The 23,881-nt window shown below is 44.8% G+C and overlaps 1 protein-coding gene across 1 annotated transcript in view; it reads left to right on the plus strand.

Moving 5' to 3' along the window:
* C8H10orf90 (chromosome 8 C10orf90 homolog) overlaps positions 1 to 23,881 on the plus strand; it is a 56,703-nt gene that overhangs the window by 27,168 nt on the left and 5,654 nt on the right. Inside the window, exons 3-6 of the mRNA XM_033066585.2 lie at positions 2,254 to 3,304; positions 16,989 to 17,261; positions 19,132 to 19,367; positions 20,352 to 20,547. Coding sequence (XP_032922476.1) covers positions 2,347 to 3,304; positions 16,989 to 17,261; positions 19,132 to 19,367; positions 20,352 to 20,547 — 1,663 coding nt within the window. The 5' untranslated portion in view covers positions 2,254 to 2,346. The remainder of the gene's footprint in view (positions 1 to 2,253; positions 3,305 to 16,988; positions 17,262 to 19,131; positions 19,368 to 20,351; positions 20,548 to 23,881) is intronic.

Raw genomic sequence — 23,881 nt, forward strand, 5'->3', positions numbered from 1 at the left:
GCAGAAGGCAGGAGGGTTTAAAAAACAAGCACTGATTGCTGAGCAGTGTGTTTGGACTTGGTTTTGTTTAGCTAAGCTTAGCTTAAGCAGCAGAAAAGCCAAATAAAAGGATGGTTAAGGGTTGTGATTCTGCGTGCTCTTGGTGAGGGGGAAAAATTGTATTTTTTGTTGGGGAAAATAAGTTGTAAAAAACCCCCCACGAGACTAAATCAAGCAACATCCCAAATATCAGTACACTCTGCCTGATATGTCCTCAGGATAAAGCCTGAGGTTTTCAGCTCACCACAATTACTTTGTGTGTGGATTTTTTTCAGAAGGTGCAGCGAAGCTTGAAAGCTCCCAACGAGCACAGGATCAGCTGGGCAAACTTTAAAAATCCATTTCTTTGCTAAAGATTGGAAGGAGGAAATAATACATATTTTCAGCAGGAAAAAAAAAAAAGAAAAATAAATTATTTAAAATATTGGTGCATGAGTTTGTAGCTAATCAGGAGCATTTCTGACATGCCTTTGGACTCTTGCAGGATGTCTCCATCTGTGCAGCTCTCAACAAAAGAAATAAATGTCAAATTAACTACTGGAGCATGAGAGATGCATCCAAAATAAAGTCTCTCAAGGAACATTCTTCTTTGGTGCCCTGTAGAAATCTGGGGGAAGTTGAGAGTTTTGGAAGGCATGCAAAGGTCTTAAACCTGTAGGTAGAAGTAAATGAAGTGAAGAAAATATGAGGCAAATGTTGTTACAAACCATGAAAGAAACAGAGGAGGAAGAAATGCTTTCCCTGAGGCTGTGAAATTATTGAATTGTCCAAACCACAGGCAGCTGGTTTAAAGAGTTGATAAAATTTATCTGGCATTTCACCTCGTTAATAAACTCTTAATCTGCCTCTGCCCATTTGGGTTCCCAAGAGGCTCCTTCCCAAGGGATGCAAAGGAACTTTCTGGTGAGCTTTTCCTGCATGGAGGAGGAGCCCAGGGGTGGTTTCATGGGAGCTCAGGATGGTTTGAGTTGGAAGGGTCCTTAAAGATCATCTCCCCCTGGGCTTTGTCCAGGTGTCACCCAAGCCCTGAGAAGGGTGACCATGGCCAGGGACCCACAGCACTGTCACCCTCACAGTCCTCTGGAGGAAGAGCAATATTGGGTTTTGTGAAGCCCTGTTGAGCCTGGCATTGATTATCCATTGATTGTCTATTGATAGAGACACTCAGCTGGGACTGGGGTGAATTCCCAGCCAGGAGGAGTCGATGGCACCTGAACTCAGTGCCATCTTTTCCTTTCTTTGGGAAGCTAATCCTCAGAATCTGCAGGCCAGTTCAGTGTTGTGTTTGGGATTTTTGGGGTTTTTTTGTTGTTTGGGAACACAGGGCAGGAGCAATCTAATCAGCCAGTTTACAGCAGCAATGAGATTGGGCCAGATGCTTTATTGCATGGGATTTAGGTGCCCAGAGGGGTAGATTATATAGATAATAATAGCAGGAGGCTTTGAACTCAGGTTTACTCTTTGTCAGAGAGCTGGAAACATGAAAGCACCTCCTTTGTCACCACAAGGGAAGTCAGATGTGGTCTAAGATGGATGTTTCCTGCCATGGATGGAAAAATTAATCTGGGCCACTGTCAGTCTTTGGGCCTCTGTCAATCAGTCTTGTACTCATGTGTTTGTACATCATTGGCAGGTGTCACCAAGGAATCATAACAAAGAGGGAACTAATTAATTAAAATAGTACCCAGAGCCCTTGTGAGCAACTGTATCACTTTTTTGGGAGTTTTTCATGCCTAGAACCGGTGAGGTTGTAAAGCTGTCACGCCCCTGGTGCTCACCTGTCCTCTGCAGCATGTGATGTCACAAGTCAGTGATCCACAATAAACTTAAAGGCATTTTAAATTCCAGCAGATCATCATCAAAGAGGAGTTTGTATTCTGAAACTGGCAACTGTCTTTGCCATGTCCATTTTTAAACATCCACCAATCCCACCCATGGTGAGGATTTAAATACTCAAAATAATACTATGGAATACAGGTTTTAAATGGTAATATTTTTCCTTCATCAGAGTGATACAGTTTTCACTGAAGCCTCCCAGACAATTCAGAGCTGATTTCAAGCGCGTGGATTTTTAAATTACAAAAAAGTTATTATGAATAGAAAGTTAACAAGAGATCTTGAACAAAACTGCCTGCTGTGGTAGATGGTGGATGAGAAACAGTTGCACACAGGATAATGGAGAATGGTGATAACTGGGAATCTCTTCATTTGCAGGAGTCTCTGCCTTCCCAGAGCACAGCATTGATTTCCCCAGCAATCCCTGCACAGACTGGAGGGTGAATCAGAGGAAGCCAGCCCTGTCTGCCCATGCAGGCTCCGATCCCCCAGCCCAGAGCTTCTCCCACAAAGCCATCGTGTGCTGACCACGGCTCAGCCACCATCAGCAGAACATTTTTGGTGCTTCCCAGCCGATTAGAGATTCAGACATCCTTAGGAGACACCATGTCACCATCGGACTGTCCCAGTGCACACCAGCGTCCCGGCCAGCAGAGAGGCTTTGCCTCCATCACTGTCACAGCCAGGAGAGTTCCTGTGGGCTCTGCACACCTGGCAGGTGGCCCTGGGGCTGCCCAGGAGCCCCACACCGTGTCCCCAACACCCTGCAGGGTCCCTGCTGTCCCCGAGCGCTGGCCTCCCCCAGCAAGCCAACCTCCTGCAAAGCTTCCCAAGCCTTGCTCAAAATCAGGTGAAGAGCTCCCAAAGCATCGTTTTGGCCCTGGAATCAAGGAGGATGGTGTGGGTCTTCAAAGCAGTGATGGGAGGGAGAAAATTGTCCCTTCGTTCATCTCCAGTGTCCAGCTCCAGGTGTCTCAGCCGTGTCCAAACACCATCTATTATCTAGACAAGTCACTCCATGTGTGCATTGACCAGCCCCGAGCTAAATGCCAAAAAATGTACAGATCCACGTTGTCCTTGAGGCTGAAGTGCAGTTTGTCCGGATTAACAGCAGATGGAGTAGATGGCATAGCTAATGGAGAGCCCATGGAGGAGAGAGCTCCAAGGAAGCTCCCAGGAGCAAAGGGGGCTCCTCTCAGATCACACCTGAGCACAGACTTTATGGGAAATAAGGTAACTGAGAGGGGGAACACAAAGGAAGGACATTTGGGCAGCAAATACCCTTTGCAAAGTGTCCTTGCCCCGGGACGTGCAGCATTTGTGGATATTCCCAGAGGACCTCCCAAGGCAGCAGAGGAAGAGGATGAGCAGCCTGGCAGGCACCACGCTGGGCTTTCCCTCCAAACTCCCAACCCAAGCCATGAGGCAGGTAAGACATTTCCATAAAGCTCATGCTGCTGGAGCAGAGCTTCCAGGCTGGAGCAGCCCCACCACAGGGATTCTGTGAGAGCAGATAACAGCAATCCCTGCTCTGCAGAGGCTCGGGGAGTTAAAGCACAACCCAGAGGTTTTCCAGCTCCAGCACTGCCATGAATATTTGCCATGCTAGTGATGCGTGCTGCTCATCAGCTGAGAGAGAAAAATCCCTCGTGTTTTCTGCATTAAATCTCTTTTTTTTCACCATTTATAACAGTATTTTATTATTATTCTCCAAGCAACCTGCAGGTGCTTATCCCCTGAAAATAATTAGGTTTATCTTTGAATAAGGGCTGAATTTCAAGGTGTGAAATTAAGAAGGAGATGACTGCACTGAGCTTGGTTTTGTGCTCCTTGCAATTAAAAATGATCTTGTTTTCAGCTTTTATTTGGAAGGCTGCAGTAATAAGCCCAGGCTTTTATACCTAATGGAACCAGGTAAAAGGTTTGCAAATCTTGAACACATTTGTTCCCAACCTTTCCAAGCATTTTGCAAACACAAAATGTTCTTTGCAGCGTTGCTCCTGGGGGAGGGAGAGGGGCCCTGGGGATTGCTCCCTGCCCACAGTGGTGCAGCTCCTGTGCACTGGGATCTCCCAGCACACTTGGATAGCCACAGCTGAGTTTATTGCCTTCCCAGGAAGGGAAGGTGGATGGGCAGATTGTCAATGAGTGGAGTCTGTTTTTTACCAAAAGCACAAAAATTAAACTCACCCCCTGTGTATCCTGCAGCCTTGGGCTACATTTAATTGCAATTACCCAGTTCTTGTATGGCCTTTTTGATCTAAGGGTCAGTGCACCAACATGAGCCACTTCCTAAGGTTCCTTTGTACCTTCATCCTCCCAGTGTGCAAGTGGAAGGAAACAGAAAGATGAGAAGCCTCAGACTGCCTCAAGGGCTGGGCAAGGTGCAAATCCTTGCAGTCTCTGCTGCTCTCCCTTTGAGATAAAATATTCCTCTATTTCCCTAAGCATATCCAGGCTGTGTGGTGTTGGAGGGGAGCAGGAGAGGGAAGATGCCAACCAGTGCTAAAGGGTTTGGGATAGAAATATAAGGGGATGGCACCAGCAAATGAAACATTTCATTGCTTCCATCCTAATTTTAATTATCACTCCATGGGGAGTGTTATGTATTCAAGGCTTTGTTCAACACTATCTAGAGTTTCTCTGTGATAAACCAGATTTAAAACCGAGCCTTCCCTGGGCTTAGTGATGCCATGGTAGCATGGAAGAACCACTTTTACTAGAAATAATTAGAAAGTGAATTGGGAGGTTGCTCATTATTCCAGAGTTTTACTGAAAGGAGGAAATTGGTGAAGTAAGGAGCTGAGAAATACTGGTTTGTGATAAAGGACTTCCACCATTTGTGTACACAAGACTATAGGTGTAAATAAACATGGGAAGTGTTACCTTTTTAACTGCTTCCACCTTTTGTGTGGGCCATAATGTAGAATGCAAAGATATACATTTCTCTTGCTGAGACCCTTTGTAATATGTAAGGAGGTGTTTATCAGCTTATCACAACTTTCCTGTGTGACATTTGTATAAACAACCAGAATAATGCTCCAACACAACAGCCTTTCTCAGCAGGAGCATCCAAGTAATGAGCTTGTGCACAGCCATCAACCATTAAACCCAGAGAAACCTGGTAAAAGGCATGGGACATCCACACTGGTCCTTAAAATGAGAGGGAATGGTGTGATTTTAACCTGGGAGAAATTAAAAACTGAGCCATTTTTACTTCTGGAATGGGTGAAGTGAGGAGGAGAAGTGTTGGTATGAGATTATCAGTTACAGAATCTTTTATGTTTGAAAAAACCTTTAAGATCATCCAGTCAAGCCAGCCCCCAGCACAGCCAAGGCCACCACTGACCATGTCCCCAAGTGTCACATCCAAAGGGTTTTTAAATCCCTCTAGGACTGGACAACCCTTTTGGAGAAGAACTTTTATCCCATTTTAGAGTCCCAGTTATTTTGGATACTTTTTCCTCTGCTGTTTACTAATTCAAACCCATTCCCGTTAAGCTTTGCTCTGCTCCATGTTTATGCAATGAAATGTTTGTGAAATGAAGTGTTTAAAAAGAAGGGAGACCCAGCAAAGAAGGGGCAGGGAACAAGCTTTGCCACAGTGTTCGTGCTTTAACACAGTTATCTTACAGATGAGGTAACTGCAGAGAGCACTTTGTCCATTACATTTCTGATGACCCAGAAAGTTGGAGTTTATATTGGTTTGCAGCTGTAGGCAAGAGCTTCCTGCCAGCAGAAACACAAGTGGTAATAACATCACTATGCTGAAAAAAAAAAAAAAGAAAAAAGAAAAATGACTTTCAAGGCTACACTTGTCTGTATGAGATCTGTAAATGCAGTTTGCAGGATGTACAGGTTGCTTTATTAGGATCTGAGTTGGAATGAGCACCCAAATGCTTCTCTGCTTTACAGGTGCTGGGGCTGCTTTGCTGTTTCCTCTAGGCCCAGTTGAGTCATGGCTCTTTGGAGTGTCTTTTTTCCTAATCTTTTGTGTGACTTCACTGCAGCAATGATGACTCTACTTACTGTATTACTCATTATTTCATGTCCAAATCCAACTGCTCAAGACTTGGCTGTACATGGAGCTGGATAACTCAATCTAAGGCCCTTCTTTCAGCAGGAGGCTGGGCCAGGTAATCTCCAGAGTTATGTATTTCCACCATGTGCCACATATGAAAAGGATGCTTTAGGATTATTAATGACATGTAAATCTTGGGCTCTGCTCGTGGCTGAGAATTACACTTGGAAATCCAAATCTCTGGGACTCAGAGTTCAAAGCCATGGCTCATGCTGGAGCATCCCAAGGATGGAATATGATATTTCCCCACTGTGGACTGTACCTTCTATTGGCTCCACTGCTTTGGGCCTTTACTTCCCTTACCTGGCAAGAAATGGGATTGCAAGTGCTGGAAAATCCAGGTTATAATGAAGTCAGGCTTGAACCATGGGAGGACAGAGCCCTAGGACAGAGCTGTGTTCATTTTTAGTGAGTGGCCAACACCTCCATCCCTTGGGCAGCTGCAGGAACGTGTGAAGGGTCCCACTGAGGCCACAGGAGCCACCACCCCTCAGAGATGTGGCCAAGGGCCAGGCTGCACAGGTCCTGCCAGGGGTGATGGATGTGCATCACCCTGCCTTTGGTCACAGCTTTTAACAAGCTGTCAGAACCTGCTAACGCTGCTTTTCAGGCAATGCTGCAATTGCCTTTCCTGTCCGCAGCTGATGCCTCATAAATACAAGGTAAGTGAGAAATGAAAAGATTAGTCTTGTTTCTGCTGAAGACAGGAACATTTTTAATATTAATTTCTCACCTACCTTTCATGAGGAATATATTCCCCATGAATATCTAGTTCTCCATCCATCTTTCACTATCTATTACCTACTGGGCTGTAGGCTGAATTATTAAAAAGGAGAAAAAGAAGAAAATGGGACAATTTTAAATTCTTTTTGACCTCTTGATTAAACAATATCATCACTTTTCTAGGGAAGATTATAAATGCCAACATCTAAATTTATCCTTTTGAGCTTAGATAACATTGAACTCCTTCAAGCCTGAGTGCCTTCACATATCTCAGCTATTTCCTAAACCAAAACATTTCCTGCTCACCTCTACACTTTTGTTCATGTTTTGTTGGCACACCCAAAACTGGTGTGGAGAGACATTAAGGAATAACCAGTGAGGTGGAGGGTGGATCCAGTCTGGAAGGTGGGTGCTGTGCTGGATCCCACTGCAACGAGGGTGGGGGGAGATGACAAAAGGGAAAATCATGGATCACATTCCCATGTAAACCACCCAAAATTAGGGACATCAGGGTTATAAGACAATCATCAGCCACAGTGTGGCCATAGGCCAGGGCAGAGACCATCCCTGAGCATCCTCAGATCCTGGGGTCAGTCCTGGACAAGAGGGACACTGAGGGGCTGGAGGATGTCCAGGGAAGGGAATGGAGCTGGGAAGGGGCTGGAGAATTCCTGAGGGGGCTAGGAAGGGAATGGAGAATTCCTGAGGGAGCTGGGAGGGCTCAGCCTGGAGAAAAGGAGGCTCAGGGGGCCCTTGTGGCTCTGCACAAGTCCCTGACAGGAGGGGACAATCTCCAGCTGTGTCAAGAGAAATACAGGGTGGATATTACTGGATAAGTCACAGAAAGAGTGATCAAGCACTGGAATTACTGCCCAGGGAGGTGGTGGAGTCACCATCCCTGGATGTGCCTGGATGTGGCACTCTGTGCCATGGTTTATTTGAGGTGTTAGGGCCGGGTTGGACTCAATGGTCTTGAAGGTTTCTTCCAACCTGGTGATTCTGTGAATTCTGTGAGGGGCCAGGCTCTGCTCCAGGGAACAGGGACAGCAGGAGAAGGAACAGCCTCAGGCTGGCCATGGGAGGTTTGTGTTTATTATTGGGGAAATTCCTCCCTGGAAAGGGCTTGGCACAGGGCAGTGCTGGAGTCCCCATCCCTGCAGGGATCCAAAAGCCATGTGTGTGGCACTTGGGGACATGGGTCAGTGGTGGCCTTGGCAGTGCTGGAGGGATGGCTGGACCCAGGGAGCTCCAAGGTGTTTGCCAGGGTTCCGTGCTGGAACCAGCAGCAGGAGGGGATGACACACAATGGGTGGCTGTGATGAAGGTGCCAGCAGAGCCTGAGCCCCTGTGACACCTCAGAGCATCCAGGGGAGCACTCCCAACACTCCCTCTGCAGAATTCAGGGATGGGGCAGAATTCAGCTTGGCAGGGGCAGGACACAGGCACAGCAGTGAGCAGGTCACAGCAGAGACTCGGTAATGGCTCATCTCTTTTCCCAGAGTGTGGCAGGTGACTTGAAAGCATAATTTGCTTAATTAAAACAACCCAAGGCAGTGCGTGGGGAAAACTGAGATGGGATCTGGGCTTTGGGTGTGCTGAATGGCCCCAGATGATTACAGACTTCTGTTTACTTCTTGAACTTATTTGCTAACAAGTGCTGAAGTCAGCAGTGCATTTTCAAGGGATAAATAACCAGACTTTAATTTGTTTCAAGATCTATTTTCATTTTTTGATGCATGTATGTATGTTCCTACTCATACTGGAATAAAATCAGAACAACTGGTGCTGTTTGACTTGGATAAGCAAAAATTAGCTGTAAAGCAAAAATATATTTTTGTTTTAAATACATACTGAAGAGCTCCACTTATTTAAGACATATATGCATCAAAAAAATCTTGTGGGTCACCTTTAAACTAATATATCAGCCTGATAATCAGAATGAGCTAATTAGGAAATCTGAAGGCTATAAGTAGTATTTACTTTCATTAATTAAATGTTATTTGAAATGCTCTGATGAAGGAATGTGGCCTGTCTGGTGTTCTCACCTCATCTTCTGTTTATGGGAAGGTAACCATGCAATAAGCCAGAGGACAAGATCTGTTTGTGTGTAAATATAAATATATATATAAATATGTATGCATATATATCTACATGAACAAGATACAATTAGAGGAAAGCAGTTCCTGACAATATGGAATTTATTGTATAGAAACTTGAGCAGCTCCAGCTGATGCTAATTAACTCCCCACCCTGCAAATGTGTGCAGCAGAACTGGTGCTGAAGACAGGGGAAATATGAAATATGGCACAGGAGATTTTACTTTAGCTTGCACCTGCTAAGCACAAGGAGCCAAATCTTCAGCTGATGTCAACCAAGTGAAATCTGTGCCTGCAGAGGGGTGACACTGATTTACACCAGCCAGGAACCTGGCCAGGGACGTTGGCATTATGGACACAGCAGCTGGTGCTGACTTGTTCAGAACAAAGCACCACATGCCAAAAAGCCCATTAAAAGCAGCTCCTTTGATGTTTCACTTCATCTGGGATAAATTTAAAATGGAGGAGGCTGTCAATTTTCCTTAGTCTAGACATTGTGTGTCACTGGGTCCGTGTTACACTGAGCTGTGACCTTCATGTGCTGCATCCCCAGAAAATGAGGATTCAGTCATTTCAGGTGTTGAAAACTCAAGTGAGGAGCTGGCAATCCTGTCCCAGGTGACTCTGGAAGATGCTGGCTAGCCTTTGAGACAGACCCCAGCCTGTGTGATGGGCCAGAGCAGTTGCCTCTCTTTATCTTGGAGCTTTTAAATTCATTGTAGAAGAAAGGGGATGCCTCTTCTTTTCTGGAGAGCCCTTTTGCATTTTTTGGAGTTGCAGCTCTTCAGCTTTGCTCTGTGTCTCCAAGGCCTGCTGCCTTCCCCATCATCTGGTGGGACAAAGGGTGGAGGAGAAGGAAGGGATCAGCAGGAGGGATGTTCTTTGATATTCCACTCCTTTAAACTACTTCTTTATTAAATCAGGAGACAGATGTTGTCACCTCCTGTCCTGCCATATGGAGGCAAGGCTACCACTGGAGATGTCAGCAGGGGAGAAGGGTGCTGCTCAGGGCTGTGTGAGCCAGAGCTGGCATTCAGTGACAACACTGGGATGTCACAGTGACCCTGGCTGACATCACTGTCCTGTGGAACCAATTGCTCTTTTTCAATTTCTCTGTGGTTTAAGGCAACGAGCAGACAGAGATGGCTGGGTTTTCTTGGGGCTTGTTTCTTTCTTTGGGCTCTTCTTGTGGATGTTTTTGTTTGGTTTGGTGTGTTTAAGGGCATGATCATAAAACAGTTTGACTGGAGTTGAAGTTTCCTTCAGGAGATGCCTTTTGAGGATTGGAGGCTCAGTTTTCTGTTATGGGACATAGCAAAGAAGCAGTTGGGTGGAAAGGCCATCGTTTCTCTGGTAGACAGAAGGATGTCTGCCCTGGTAATGATGATACAGAACACATTTTTATGAGTGAAACTTATAAATTGGATTTTCCCAAAGATGTTTGTGTTGTCTGAAGATCCGAGCTGAAGTTCAGCACATGAAAACTGAGAGTTTGATTCTTCCACTCTTTTCCATTTTGGATTCCATGATTTAAAGGTCTTTTCCAAGTATGATTCTGTGATTCTGTGACATTTCTATCTTGAGCTGTCAGAGTTGGTAAGGATGTGAGACAATTTGAAGTGAAAGGCTGGAGGGTAGGAGTCACTCGTTAGCGCTCCGGGCAAGCAGAGTACCAGAATCATTAAAATAATGATTAAAAGAGATGGGCTCTGTGGATTCAGTGACTGCATTATGCCAGTGGAGTAAAGGGCCTCATTTCCCCCTAATTCACACTTGGTTTAAACTAGGAACGACTCTTGTGCAGTCTGTGAAATGAATACTTGGCTCAGCCCGGCTGCGGTAAATTGTCAGAAAGAGCTGAACTAGGTGCCTGGGACATGATGAGAATTCCAAGTGCTCCATGCCTTTCTTACCCTGCAAATCACCATTTAAATGTTCTGAATCATCCTGAACATTTTTTTTTCTCAAGTCACACTGCATCAGATTACTCCTTGAGTCACTACAATAGTGTCTGATAGTTTCTAGCATGACATCCTGGAAATGCAAACATGGATTTCTAACTCAGAGGTTTTGGGTCTGTGGTTGTTACAGGGAATGTCTCAGAAATACAGCAGTAAATGTTCTTTCTTTTCATCCTCTCCCAGCTCATAGGAGGGAAAAATGTTGGTGAAATACACAGACACTGTAGTGGAGCAGCTGGATGCTGGGAGCTCACTGGTGTGAGCAGTCACCTGAAATCGTGTGGGTGGGGTATCAGCTGCCCACCAAAATATTCTGCTGCAACTTTAACCTCTCATGACCCTGAGTGTCCTGCAGGTGCAGGCAGGAACGTTTCCTTCTCACACAATCACAGGATCAATAAGGTTGGAAAAAACCCTCCAAGATCACCAAGTCCAACACCACCACGCCAACTCAACCACATCACCAAGTGCCACAGCTACTGCTTTTTGGAACACTTCAGCAGGCAGCCTGTTTCTGGGGTTAACCACTCTGCCAGCAAAGACATTTCTCCTGCTGCCCAACCTGGACCTGCCCTGGTACAACTGGAGCTGTTCAATTGCAGGATTTTGTTGGTGCAGCCACTGCAAACCCTTCTTCCACCAAAACTCTCCATGGCAGCCAGACTGGGAGCTGCACACTGGTTCCCATTGTCCCCCTGGGATAAGTGGTGTTCCCTTATTTAACACCAAGGGAGAAGTTCAATTAACTATTTGAAAAGTGCTCTGAGAAAATAAATTGGCCTTCAGCACAGAGAGGCTGATTGTTAGGGGCTGGTGATTAGCTGGGTTTGGGATTGTTTGCTCTGAAGCCACTACAGTAATTTTGCCCAAAGCCTTCAGTAAACAAGCTGTTCCTTGACATTAAGAAGCTTTTCCTACTTAGAACTGATTATAGGTTTGAAGCCTAACAGCTCTTAGGTACACTTTCTGTTTTAAATGATTACAACCTTCTACAGTCAAATATTAGCTTTTGCCAAAAGAAAGCCTCTTCCTTCTGAGAAATGTGGCCACAGCTGTCAACATGGTTTAAAAAAAAAAAAAAACAAACCAAAATCAAAAGAAGTAGCTAGGAGAAAGAGAAGCTTTTTTTGTTAGAGATAATTTTTTAATCTAGACTCCTATCTTGAGGTGTTATTGATATAGCTGAGATAATTAAGCTTTATCCCCAGCAGGCAGGGCTGTTTGAAGAAGCATTAATACAGGTGCAATGACACATTCCTTGGGAGGAATGGGCTGGCTGAGCCTCTCTCCTCAAGCCAGCAAAGTTACCTTGACTTTGGATCTTGACAGTTCTGGGAATGGAGTGAGGACAGGGCCCAGCCCTGTTTCCCAGGATCCTGCCCCAGGTTTTTATGGAAAGGTGAATCAAGACCTTGTTAAACGTCACATTTTGAGCAGGGAGCGTGGGCAGAGCTGCATTACCAGGAACTCAGGTAGTTTCCATGGATGTTAATGCTGAGCAGCAGCTGATGCTGCCTCTTGCAAGTGAGTCATTTGAGGAGCATCACCAGGCAGCTGGGGACAGAAGTCTCATTGCTGCTCAGCAGGGATTTTAGTCCAAATGTGAATTTCTTGGCACCCTTGGCCAAGTGCAGCTCCTTGACTGATGACAAGTGATGCCTTTTCCTCAGCAGTGATCAGAAATAAATCCTCCATCCCATCTTGCATCCTTTGACAAAGCCTGGCATAACTAATGATGCTGTCATGGCTCCCAATGTTTCCATTTCTCTGGGTTACCAGGCTGTTGAGATGATGTGCTCTGTTTGCTCACATCTAAGATCCCGTGGCTTAGCTGTGCCAACCCTTGATTCATGATAAGGGCTGAGCCATCAGTCTGTGTCACACAGAGCCTGGAGCCTTGTCGGGGTTGTGGATGGCTTGGGGCACCTGTGGGTCTCTACAACTGGGCTAAATCTTGAAGGAAGCAGAAATTTCTTACATTTCAGGAGTGTTAATTCCTGCTCCTCTCTGCTTGGGGTGTTGGCAGCATCAGCTCTGGGAGAGCTCAGCAGCTCGGGATGTGCTTTTATTAAATTACAACAACCCCCAGCAGCTGCTCTGGGATGTAAATCTGCCTCCAGTGTCTGATCTCATTAGGGACACACAGGGAATCAACTCAGTGTCCCCTCCCCAGCCACCTCTCAGACTCGGTGGCCAGGGAGGGTTTGCAGCCCTGCCTCTGCTGAAATGAACTTTGGCCACTTTCAAAGCAGCACTTTGTCACAAATCATCAAAAATCTGCGCTGGAACGCTGGGAAGAGTGTTATATGTGAGGATGAAAAGCTGAATTATCCTGCTGTAAAGTGAAATGGGAAAAAAGAAAGCAGTAACAATGGAGCAGGGGATGTTTGCCTGGATTGTGTGTGTCTCAAGGAAAGGCAAGTTTAACCTGCTGTAATGCAGGGTCACTTCCCGTTAGCAAAACCCCCCGAAGGGACAGAGGGGAAATGTAAAAAGATACTTTACAGTAAAACAATATACTTATTTTACTCCAAGATCAAGGATTCTTTTTTTTTTTTCCTTTTTTTTTTCCTTTTTTTTTTTTTTTAAGGAGCTTTTGAAAACCTATCCTTGGTTTTACAGAATATTTTTAACTCCTCCAAAATCATATGGTTTTCACTAAGTCATTATTTAAAAATTGAGCTGTTGTCATCTTTCTTGCACAGGGCAAAAAATGACTCCTCTCCAGATGTAATTATGACTTTGTTCCTTAAATTTTCTTCTATGAGCAGCTGAACCTTTTACAACTACAATCTATACTGGCTGAATTTTATTAAGGGAGTCATTCTGCTTTCTGTTTCTTTGAGTTTTGCTCTCCCATATCTCCCAAAGCATTGCACTTGCATGTCTTTGTTCATCAGCTTTAAAGCCTTTCCTCAGCTGGGATAATAGAAAAAACATCTATTTCTGGTCATCCAGTTGCAATTCTGGCTATTCTCAGTGGGGCATATATATTTCAAGTTGGGTTGGTGGAGGGATTTAGATATACAATTCCAGATAGTCTTAATGAGAGTAACAGTCCTAATTCCCCACACAGAATATTAAAAACGGGTCCAGGGTGTACAGAGTGAAATGCTGTGATCTTACCTTTAAGTACCTTTGCCTTGTTCTTTTTTTTTTAATTTTTTTTTTTTATTCCTAAATATCATTTGCATCTGCGTTTGTTAAAGTAACTGAGAGCTGCTTTGAGGATGAGGGAGTTGATTTTTGGAGCCCCTGTCTGGTTTGCTTTGCTCTGTTTTCCCAGGGATTGGCTGCACCTTTGGAAAGGAAAGGTTAATTCAGGAGGGAGCTGGAAGAAAGAATTTAGCAAATTGACCCTGTTATTATTCTGATTGCCTTCAGTGCTAGACAAGAACAAGATGCACCTTTTTTATTGCCTTAATTAACTACCACAAAAAAAAAATATCCCCACCATACTGGGAATCTAATAAGGATTAAGATTGAGTTAGAATATTAGAACCAGATCCACAAGGAAGACACTTTTCATGCAAGGAAGGATGTGTTGATTTTATTCCTGAATTTCATCAGGAATTGTTGGGGGTTTTTTAAATTCTTTCTCAAGGCAAACTTTTATCATAAAAATGCTAAGAAGCATCCATCCCCTTTTTCAAATTTTAGGCTCCATTCTTAGTTTTGGTCACAGATTTCCTTTCCTTCTCTCCTAATCCACATCTTCATGGGGATGCCCAGGCCTTGCTGGGAGGTGGCATTTCTGTGAGCAGGGAAGTGGTGCAGAGAGAAGGGAAGGTTTCTCCATTTGCACAAAGTGTGAGAAATTTCCTGGAGCTTAATTGTCCATTCTTGAAGGTTGCTGTACTTACACTTGGAAGCCAATATCCATGGAGAGCTAGGCTGGTAGTTAGGAGTAAATGGAGTGTGAATACTCCAGGCAGCTCTTCTTTCTTGTGTTCAGATCAATATTCTGAGTTAGAGATGTGGCTTGGAGCCTTCTCCTTCCCTCACTCTGCTCTCCTCTGTTTCACTCTTCTCCCTTACAGCCCATTTGACCCCCCTGATGATTCCTGCTGATTTTGGGGAGCCCAGCAGCAGCAAATGGACCCTCCTGGGGACACAGCATTGGCTTGAGCAATTTGTCAGTGAAGCTGTTTGGCTTCACAACACACATTTGCTGCACAGACCATTTCTTGATATGAAGGCAAATTATCTCCCACTGTGATGCTGCCATGGATGAGCAGAAACTCTTTCCTCCTTTCTGCTTTCTTCTCTTCTCTGTTTACTGCTGGCCAGTAAACTATTTTAATTTCAAAGGTGATTTAATGAGATAATCTGTTTTTCATTCAGGTTCTTCCTGTGGCTTAGCTCCCTTCCTTTTTTTTCCCCCTCTATCCATTTGATTTCTTGGCTGCCTGAGTGAAAGGACTTCCTCCCCTGCTGCTCTGCAGTTACTCAGTGCTACCTGCTGCTTTCTTCATCTTCTCCTACCCCACTGCTTGTTCCTGCCTCTCCCACAGCCACCCTTTGAGTCCATGACCCCATTAATCTCTCCTGGTGTTTTCCCCCCTTTCTGTACACATTTTTGTGTGACTTCAGGACTGGGATTGGCCAGGGAATGAAGGAGCAGGTCCCTGGATGAGCTCTGAGGGGATGCACAGAATTGAGTCTGTCCAGTTTCTTGAGAGCATTTGCATCAGAACTGTTTCCATGTGAGAGAAGAGCTTGGTTGGGACAGAAGATAAGGGAAATATTTGCAATGTATGAAAAGCACAGAGAAAAATAAGCAGGAGAGCTTGAATGCTACCCCAGAGCTTGGGAGCTCTGTGTGCACCTCCTTGCTTTGACCAGATTTTCTGTAAGGCTGTGAAATTTGGATGAGGTTCATCTCAATGAATTTAATTAAAAACAAGGTTTGTTTTTTTTCTGTTTGTGCTGATCTTCAGGGATCCCTCACGAGAGGATCCCCTGAGGAGCTGACTCCTTCTCACTGGATGGGCAGTTACAGAAAGGAGCTCGAGATGTTTTGGTTGGAGTCAATGATCTCAGAGGGCTCTGCCAACCCAAACAATTCTGTGATTCTGTGCTCCAAGCTCTGATCTACAGGGACAGGGAAAAACAGTAAATGCTGTATCTTAATGCCTCTGATTTCCTCAGAAATACTGGATGGTTGAAAAGAGACGTGAGCCAGCGAGCCAGCCAGGTCACTAAAATGCATAGGAGATCATAATTTTGTGGAAAAGAATATTTCTTATTTATTGTGAGTGGATTAAGGATTGGGAAAGTGAACTGAAAACTTCCCACAAGGCAGGATCTGATTTTAGCGAGTTACTTTGAGATAAAGAAGTGTCAAGCACAGAATCACAGAATCATTATGTTGGAAAAACCCTTCAGGACCATCGAGTCCAACCATCACCCCAGCACTGCCAAGCCCACCACTGACCCATGTCCCCAAGTGCCACATCCACAAATTCTTTCAATCCCTGCAGTGCTGCCTCACCCTTTGTCAGGAATTGGCTCAAAGGAGAAAAACACTTCCAATCTTCACTCTGTCCTCAACCAAGACATGGGAAAGAGCAGAGAAATAATTGGGTTAAATCTGATTTTAAAAAAAGACAGCAAGAAAGATGAAGGGATCTTTACAAAGGCCTGGAGGGACAGGACACAGGGAATGGTTCCCACTGCCCAGGGCAGGGCTGGATGGGATTTTGGGCAGGAATTGTTCCCTGGCAGGGTGGGCAGGGCTGGCACAGCTGTGGCTGCCCCTGGCAGTGCCCAAGGCCAGGTTGGACACTGGGGTTGGAGCACCTGGGACAGTGGGGGTGTCCCTGCCATGGCAGGGGGTGGGAATGGATGATCTTTACAATACATTTCAATTGGAAGCGTTCCAGGATTCCAGGATTTGAAATTGTTCGAACCTCACCAAAATCGTCGTTACGGATTCAGTGGTGGCAGTGATGAAAACCAAGTTTTGGGATCAGGGTTTTAACCCCTCTGCAGTGCAGTGGTTGCCTCAGAAGCATCTCCCATCCCCAGCTTTCCCATGCCCCATTCTGCCTCTGTGCAAAGTCACAGCAGGCACCAGCACCCAAAAGGTCCAACTTGTGCCTTGCCATGGAAGTTTTTGATGAGAAGGGCATTGCTCAGTCCCTACAACTTCAGGATCCTGCCATGACAGTAAAAATTAAATGGATTAGAGGGCTGAGAAAAAAACCAAGCCATGCTATAGGATCTGGGATTGTTTTTCTGTTTTCACAGGAACACCAATGCTGTTGGGAAGCAGGAAAAGGAGCAGCACAACAGCCCCTGGCTCCCCTCCAGATGCAGCCTCCAGAAAAACCATTGCTGCTGCTACTGATGGCTCATCCAGCAGGGCAGATCCCTCCAAAGACACCTCCAAACCCAAAGAGATCCAAGCACAGGGTGTCCTGAAACCAAAAATGTCTGTCTCCAGCAGTGAATGCAACACAAAGGCGTCATCGAGAATCCTCCGGGAGGAAAATGTTCACGGGCAAGAGCAGCTCCTAAAATGTAAGGTACAAATCCTACTGTGGTTGTCAGGAATATGGTTTCAATAATGAGATGAGATCAGTCTCAGAGAAAAAAAAAAAAGTGAAATAATGGAAAGTCAGGCCATTTTTGTCCAGCTTTAAGTGCTGAGTGAGTCATCTGGTGAGAGATCAATCAGCTGATCTGACTGTATACATTGCTATGGTTAATAGAAAACAAGATTCAAATGACCAAGATAGGCTTAGATTCCCAAGAAAATCTTGGAAAAGCATTAAAATTGCAAAGCAGCCCCAGCCTAACCAAATAGTGAGGTTATTTTTACAACCTTGCTCTGATACCTTTCTTTCACTCCTTCAATCTTTTTTTTTTTTGACACAACAACCTGAACTGTGATTATTAACAAGATTTCAGCGAGTGAAACATAATTTCTTTGGGTTCAGCAGTGTCTGGGATGTTTTACTTCCAACATTTATTCTCACAGCTAAAATGCAGATGACACCAGCAGCTGTATTCATGCACCAGGTATTTTTGCAGAAGACGACTGAAATTAATATGGTTTTAATATCAATATGTTTGTGAGAAACTTATTCCTTAAAAATGTTGTAATGGTCATAGAACCTTTTTTCTTACAGCTGTTTTTTCTGAAGAGAATTTTTTGTAAGCAGGTAGGCAAAATTTGTCATCATTGAGCACAAAGCTACTGAATGTCACACGTTTAGAAGCATAAATGCTGTTTTCAGTGCCTGAAGTTCAGTCATGGCAATCCTCTAACTGGAATCGACTTTGTTTCACAAAAGTGAAGCATCCACTGAGATCTGGCAAAGCCCAACTTAATCCACACCTCTGTAAACCTGGCTTAGGGAGGAATTTAATTTCATGTTCACAGGTTTCAAGGTTTATTCCAAAATGTTGGTGAGAACAGTGTTAGGGAGGAAATACAATTCAGGCTTTTATAAGGCAAATGTACCCAACACAGATCGTTTTAATATGTTTTTTAAGTACAATATAATATGTACAATATGTCATAAAGAGGAAAATATTTTAAGTTTATTGTAACCAAAAATTGAAATAAAACAGTAACGGGCTTTATTCCCAGATATTTAGTTCTAGAAATCAAATTATTTGGCAAGGAAGGAGCACTCCAGTGTGACTTTTCAAATAGTTCATATGGAGCCTTCCCCAAGTTCCTTTGTTATTTTGGATTTGTTCTGTGCTCTGAATGAGAATCTGATTTTTGAGCACACAGCTTCTTTTGGTCCTAATTTGAACAGGGAGTATCAGTCAGTGAGCATTAAAACTTCATTATAAGGTTAGAAAATAATCTCTTTTTCTCAATGTGAATTGACAACTTTCATAGTAATGCCCTATAATGCACAATAACCTTTTGTTGATTATTTTTTTAATGGAGTCTTTCCACTGGCTAATGGATCTATAGGAATGACAGGAAACAAACTGGACTAAAAAAAAAGGAAAAACAAATCAAGAGTGGTGCTGATGAAAGACTCAGTGTGGTGAAAGGGAAATGATTTGTGCTTAAAGCCCGTAACAATCTGGTATTTTCTGCAATAAATTGGAATGAGCTCCAACTGCAGGTCACAGCAAGATACCCCTGGCTTTCCATGGCACAAATTTTGGGAGGCACCAGCAAGGAGAGCTGAGTGAGAGCTTTAATTGAGATTTCCTCGCAGTGAGGTGTGGGTGATGTGAGACACTCGGGTGTCACAGGGCAGCGAGGAGCAGCCACCATCAGATCTGATCTCTGTGCCTAATGAGGCCTGTTAATAACAGCCTGGCTTTCTCATTTCAGGAATTGCCCTCTCTGTCTAATGAGGTGGAGAACCCAATAAAAAATTAGCCATGCACTCCTAATGAACTTTTAAATCTCTCCAAGGCAATTGTGAATTCCCTGGTTGGAGGGACAGAGCAGAGGAGCTGGAGGCACAGCAGGAGCGGGAGCGAGGCAGGAGGGTGGCACTGGCCAGGGTGGCACTGGCCAGGGTGCCACTGCCCAGGGTGCCACTGCCCAGAGCCTCCTCTCCAGGTGTGACTTGGGAGAAAAACCTGCTCACCTGGCCCCAAGGCAGCTCCCAGCTGGGGAAAACTCCAGCAACCCCATGGACACTGCGGGTAAAGCATCTTTCTTTTTTCCTTTCTCCCTGCTTATTTTTATTTTTATTTTTCCTTTTTGTTTTTTCTTCCCTTCTCCCCTGTGGATGGTGTTTGCTTCCTGGGAACTTGTTATGGGCAGAAGTTCACATTCCTTGATTTTTCCCTCTCCAGTGAAGTTTTGGCAGTTTGTATCCACTGCCAGAACTTGCTTGATTGTCTGGTTGTCCAGGCTCCCCATACTGGGCTGTTTCTCTGGGGGAACTTGTTAAGAGTTTGAGAATTTACAAATTCCCAGTTCCCAAGTGCCCAGCACCAGCTGTAGATGTGGACACAGCCAGGCTGGTACCAGGCTCCAGCAGCAGATGGATTTTCCTGCCTTTTTCTCCAGCACATGTTGCAGACCCATCTCTGCTCCTTTCTCCTGTCCTAAGACATTCCTAAATGTTGAAGCAGCCTTTGACTGGGAAGTGTTTTCTTTCTGGATCAGCCACGGAGAGATCTGACAATCTAAATAAACAGGAAAGTTTGTGAACTGTCAGTGACGAGTTGCTTCGGTGATGGGGTGAGAAAAGGAAACAGGCAAAACATCAAGAACTTGGATTTGGATGTAAAAATCTGTAATTTGAAACATAGACATGTATAACCTTGACAGGACAAGGGGGAATGCTTCCCATTGCCAGAGAGCAGAGTAAATGGGATTTTGGGCAGGATTGTTCCCTGGGAGGATGGGGAGGGGCTGGGATGGAATTCCCAGATTTGCTTTGGCTGCCCCTGGATCCCTGACAGTGCCCAAGGCCAGGTTGGACACTGGGGTTGGACACTGGGGACAGTGGGAAGTGTCCTTACCATGGCAGGAGTGGGATGAGCTTTAAAGTCCTTTCCAACCCAAGCCCAAACTGATTTTCACCACTTTAACAATCTCTCACTGAACTCAGCCCCATGCCCACCACACCTTTCCCCTCCTTCGCACTCTGTGAGAATTCATCTCCTCTGTTTCCTCAGGAAGCCCTGGAGTTCCACAACCCCCAGTTCATCTCCCGCTCCCAGAAGAGGCAGAAGAGGCTGCAGCTGAGGGTGCAGCTGAGGAGGGCTCAGCAGAGGGAGGCTCCTCCAGGCACCCCCCGAGCGCTGCCCCGCAAGCTCTCCACGTCCACTGCCAGCAGGAAGAAACAATTCACCATCCCTGACCCTCTCAGTGGTGAGTTGTGAGCAGCAGCAGTTCCCTGGTTGGAAATCCCAGCTCCATCTCCAGTTTTGGGCAGCTGGGTCTCTCTCCAGATCTGTGAAGGGGCTGGTGGCAGAAATCAGCAGCTCAGAGATGGGGCAGTGGGGTGAGGAGATCCAGATGGGAGGGAGCTCCTTGGGGACTTTTTGTCACTGTCACCTGCAGTTGTGTTCCTCAGCACGGTGCAGGTGCTGCTGCTGGTGGGGGTGATGGCAATAAATGACATTTCACCTCCTGCCAGCTGACAGAATGGTCAGCCTGGGGACAGAGGTGACAGTAGGGAGGCAGGTGGGATTTGGGATAGGTGTGGATTTGGCACTTTTGTCAGAAATCCCAGAGCTGGGGAAGAGCTCTGCTCTGCCCAGCCCTGCTGAATCAAGGCATGCAAATTGTGATTTTCTAATTGAAGCTGTGAGGTTGTGGCAAACAGCCTCAACCCCCAGAGAGGGAAACCCTTCCCTCCCATACTGCACCTCTGTAAATATTATCTAAGCTCAAGATGTTAAACAAATTGCTTTTCTTTTTCTTTTCTTTTTCTTTTCTTTTTTTCTATTTTTTTTTAAAATTGCCATCTGGATGTTAATTAATTCAGTTGACTAAAGAACAAAGATTTATTTGATTGATTGGTGTTCCTCTTCACATCTTGGTTTTAAATCTGGAACTGCTTGAAGATACATTATTCTACCGAAAAGTAAATTAATTGGAAAGATTAAACAAACTAAAAAGACACCTGGAGGATGCAGGAAAGGGAATATTTGATGTCCTCAGCCTGGGGAAGCACAAACAGGTTTTTGGCTCCCTGGGGAATGAGGGTGGTGCAGGAGAGGTGGGTGCAGCCCCATTTCAGGGCTCTTGGAGACTCCTGGGGAATTCCAAATTCCACTGCTCTGTCCTACATCAGAGACCTACTGGGATTTTATAGTGAGAGCTAAATAAACATGAGGAAACTCAGCACAAAGCATGAATTCTGTCTTAAAGACTCAATAGAATTAATTCACCATTTCAGTTATCCAAGTTAATTTACCTGGAATCAGATCTCTCAGTGCAGAGTGAGGACTCCAAGCTCTGCCAGCAGCAGCCCAGGAGTTGTCATCTATCTTAGAGGAAATGGCAAAAATCTCCCACTTCTGTCTGATCATCTTTGAAGATCCCCCAAACCACTCTGCAAATAATTTATGAAGCAAAATATGAAAGGCTAAACCTATTTCTCCTTAAATTATAATGAAATTTTAATCTTTATGCTTGTTTAATGAGTAATAAAATCATAATATTGAAATATATTCATTAATTATTGAAGTTAACGACTATTCCCATCTTTTAGTGGTTGGTCATTAAAGGTAAATTTGTCTAGAGAGAATCTTTGGTTTCTGTAACTCATCTGCCTTTGTGTAGCCATGCATGGTTTCCTGTTTGTGAGACCTTGATATTTTTATAATGGCAGAAATGTCACATGTCTGTCACTGAAGCAGAGCTGGAGTTAATACTGGAAGTCCAGAATGCCTGGAAAAGCACAGCCCTGCAGGCTGCAGTGCAGAGGGCTCTGTCACACTGCTGAGCATCTCTAACTCCCTCTTTATCCTGGTATTTGGTATTTTAAGATTTGTCCTGGTGGGTGCTGCTGTTTGGATTAGTGTCATCAGTGAGACCCAGAGTGGGGGAATTTTTTTTCCTAGCAGGGCTGACCTGGGGCACTGATGTCTTTGCTGGTGACAGATCCATTGCTGATGGATCTTTTTAGAGGGAATCTCCCAGCAGATCTTAGAGGAGAAAGAGTCCTGCATCCCCAAAAAGCTTTGGCCCAGGCAAAGTCTTCAAGGAATGGTTTGGATGGGAAAATTAAAAAATAATTTCATTCCACCCCCTGCCATGGCAGGAACACCTCCCACCATCCCAGGCTGCTCCAAGTCCTGTCCAGCCTGGCCTTGGACACTTCCAGGGATCCAGGGGCAGCCACAGCTGCTCTGTTCTCTCAAGAAATCTCTGAAATGCAAAGATTCCCTCCCCCAGCTTTCCTGGTTTGGGGACTCAGGCTGCTCCTTCACAGCTGCACCCCCTGGAACAACACTGGGAACTGGAGGGTGAAAGGATGGCCTGGAAATGTTTAAACATTCAGGGTTGTGCTGATGGCACCTCTGGGCTCCAGGCTGTGATCTTGGGGTTGTTCTTACTTTCGTGTTTTTTTTTTTTTTTTTTTTTTTTACTCTCTTTCCTGATGTCCTACAATTTGTGAATTTGTGGGGATGAAGCTCTTTACAGCTCTGAGGTTCCCAGGGCTCATTGCCAGCACACCCTCACACATTTTCCAGAGCTCTTTTTCCCAAGAGCAGCTTGGCTGATGGGTTTAATTTCCACTGACCCTGCCAGAGTGACCCCAAGGACAGACTGGAACCCAGCAGGAGCAGGTGCCAAAGCACCAGCACTGACTGTGACAGCAGTTACTGAACTCATTTTCCATTTCCATTTCTATTTCCATTTCCATTCCCATTTCCATTTCCATTTCTATTTCCATTCCCATTTTTCATTCCCATTCCCATTCCCTGCCCAGCTCCCACACAGGAGGGTGGCCCAGGATGGGGACAGGTGGTGCCTGATTTATCCAGGTGGAAATGGGGCAGCCCAAGGTGTTTTGAGGAGTTTGCTGCACTCCTCTCTCTCTCTGAAATAAGTTTGGTACATGTGCATCTCTCAGGTCTTGCAACTTTTATTCCAGTAAGATAATTTGCACCTTGCAGAGATTTTTCTCTCTCCCAGAGAGATTATTCTAACAACCCAAAACATCTTTATTGATAACATGAAATCATTGACTAGAGGGTTTCCCTGTGTTTTGACAGTGTTGTTACAACTTCCATTTCTTCTAAGAGAAAGAAATAATTGGCATTCAACATCATTTCCATATAAATACCAGCATCTGTGCAGTTCCCATTTACCTTCCCCTCCTCAGAACCACGAGCTGTTTACCAGTTTTTAATTGTCCTTCACGAGCAGGGTTTTAGAAACGCTGAAAGTCATCTCAGGAAAAATGAAAATGTTTATCCTGCACGAGATTTCATCGTCACCAGAGCTCTTTGAAGGCACAGAACCTGCAACTCTCAGGCAGCCTTTGTGCTGGGTAATGGGTACTGCTAAATTTTGAGAGTGCTAATTAGTCCAAGATAGACAACTCTGCTGTTGACTGTGTCGAACAAATTAGAGATCCCACTGTGACGAGCTGAATAGAAACAATGTTCAAATAACTGCATTTAAATCTCCAAAAGCGTAATGTAATTACTGCAGTGACAGGACTACCAGCTGTTTATAGGCCTTTAAA

The sequence above is a fragment of the Catharus ustulatus genome, chromosome 8 (genome assembly GCF_009819885.2).
Source record: "Catharus ustulatus isolate bCatUst1 chromosome 8, bCatUst1.pri.v2, whole genome shotgun sequence".
NCBI lineage: Eukaryota > Metazoa > Chordata > Aves > Passeriformes > Turdidae > Catharus > Catharus ustulatus.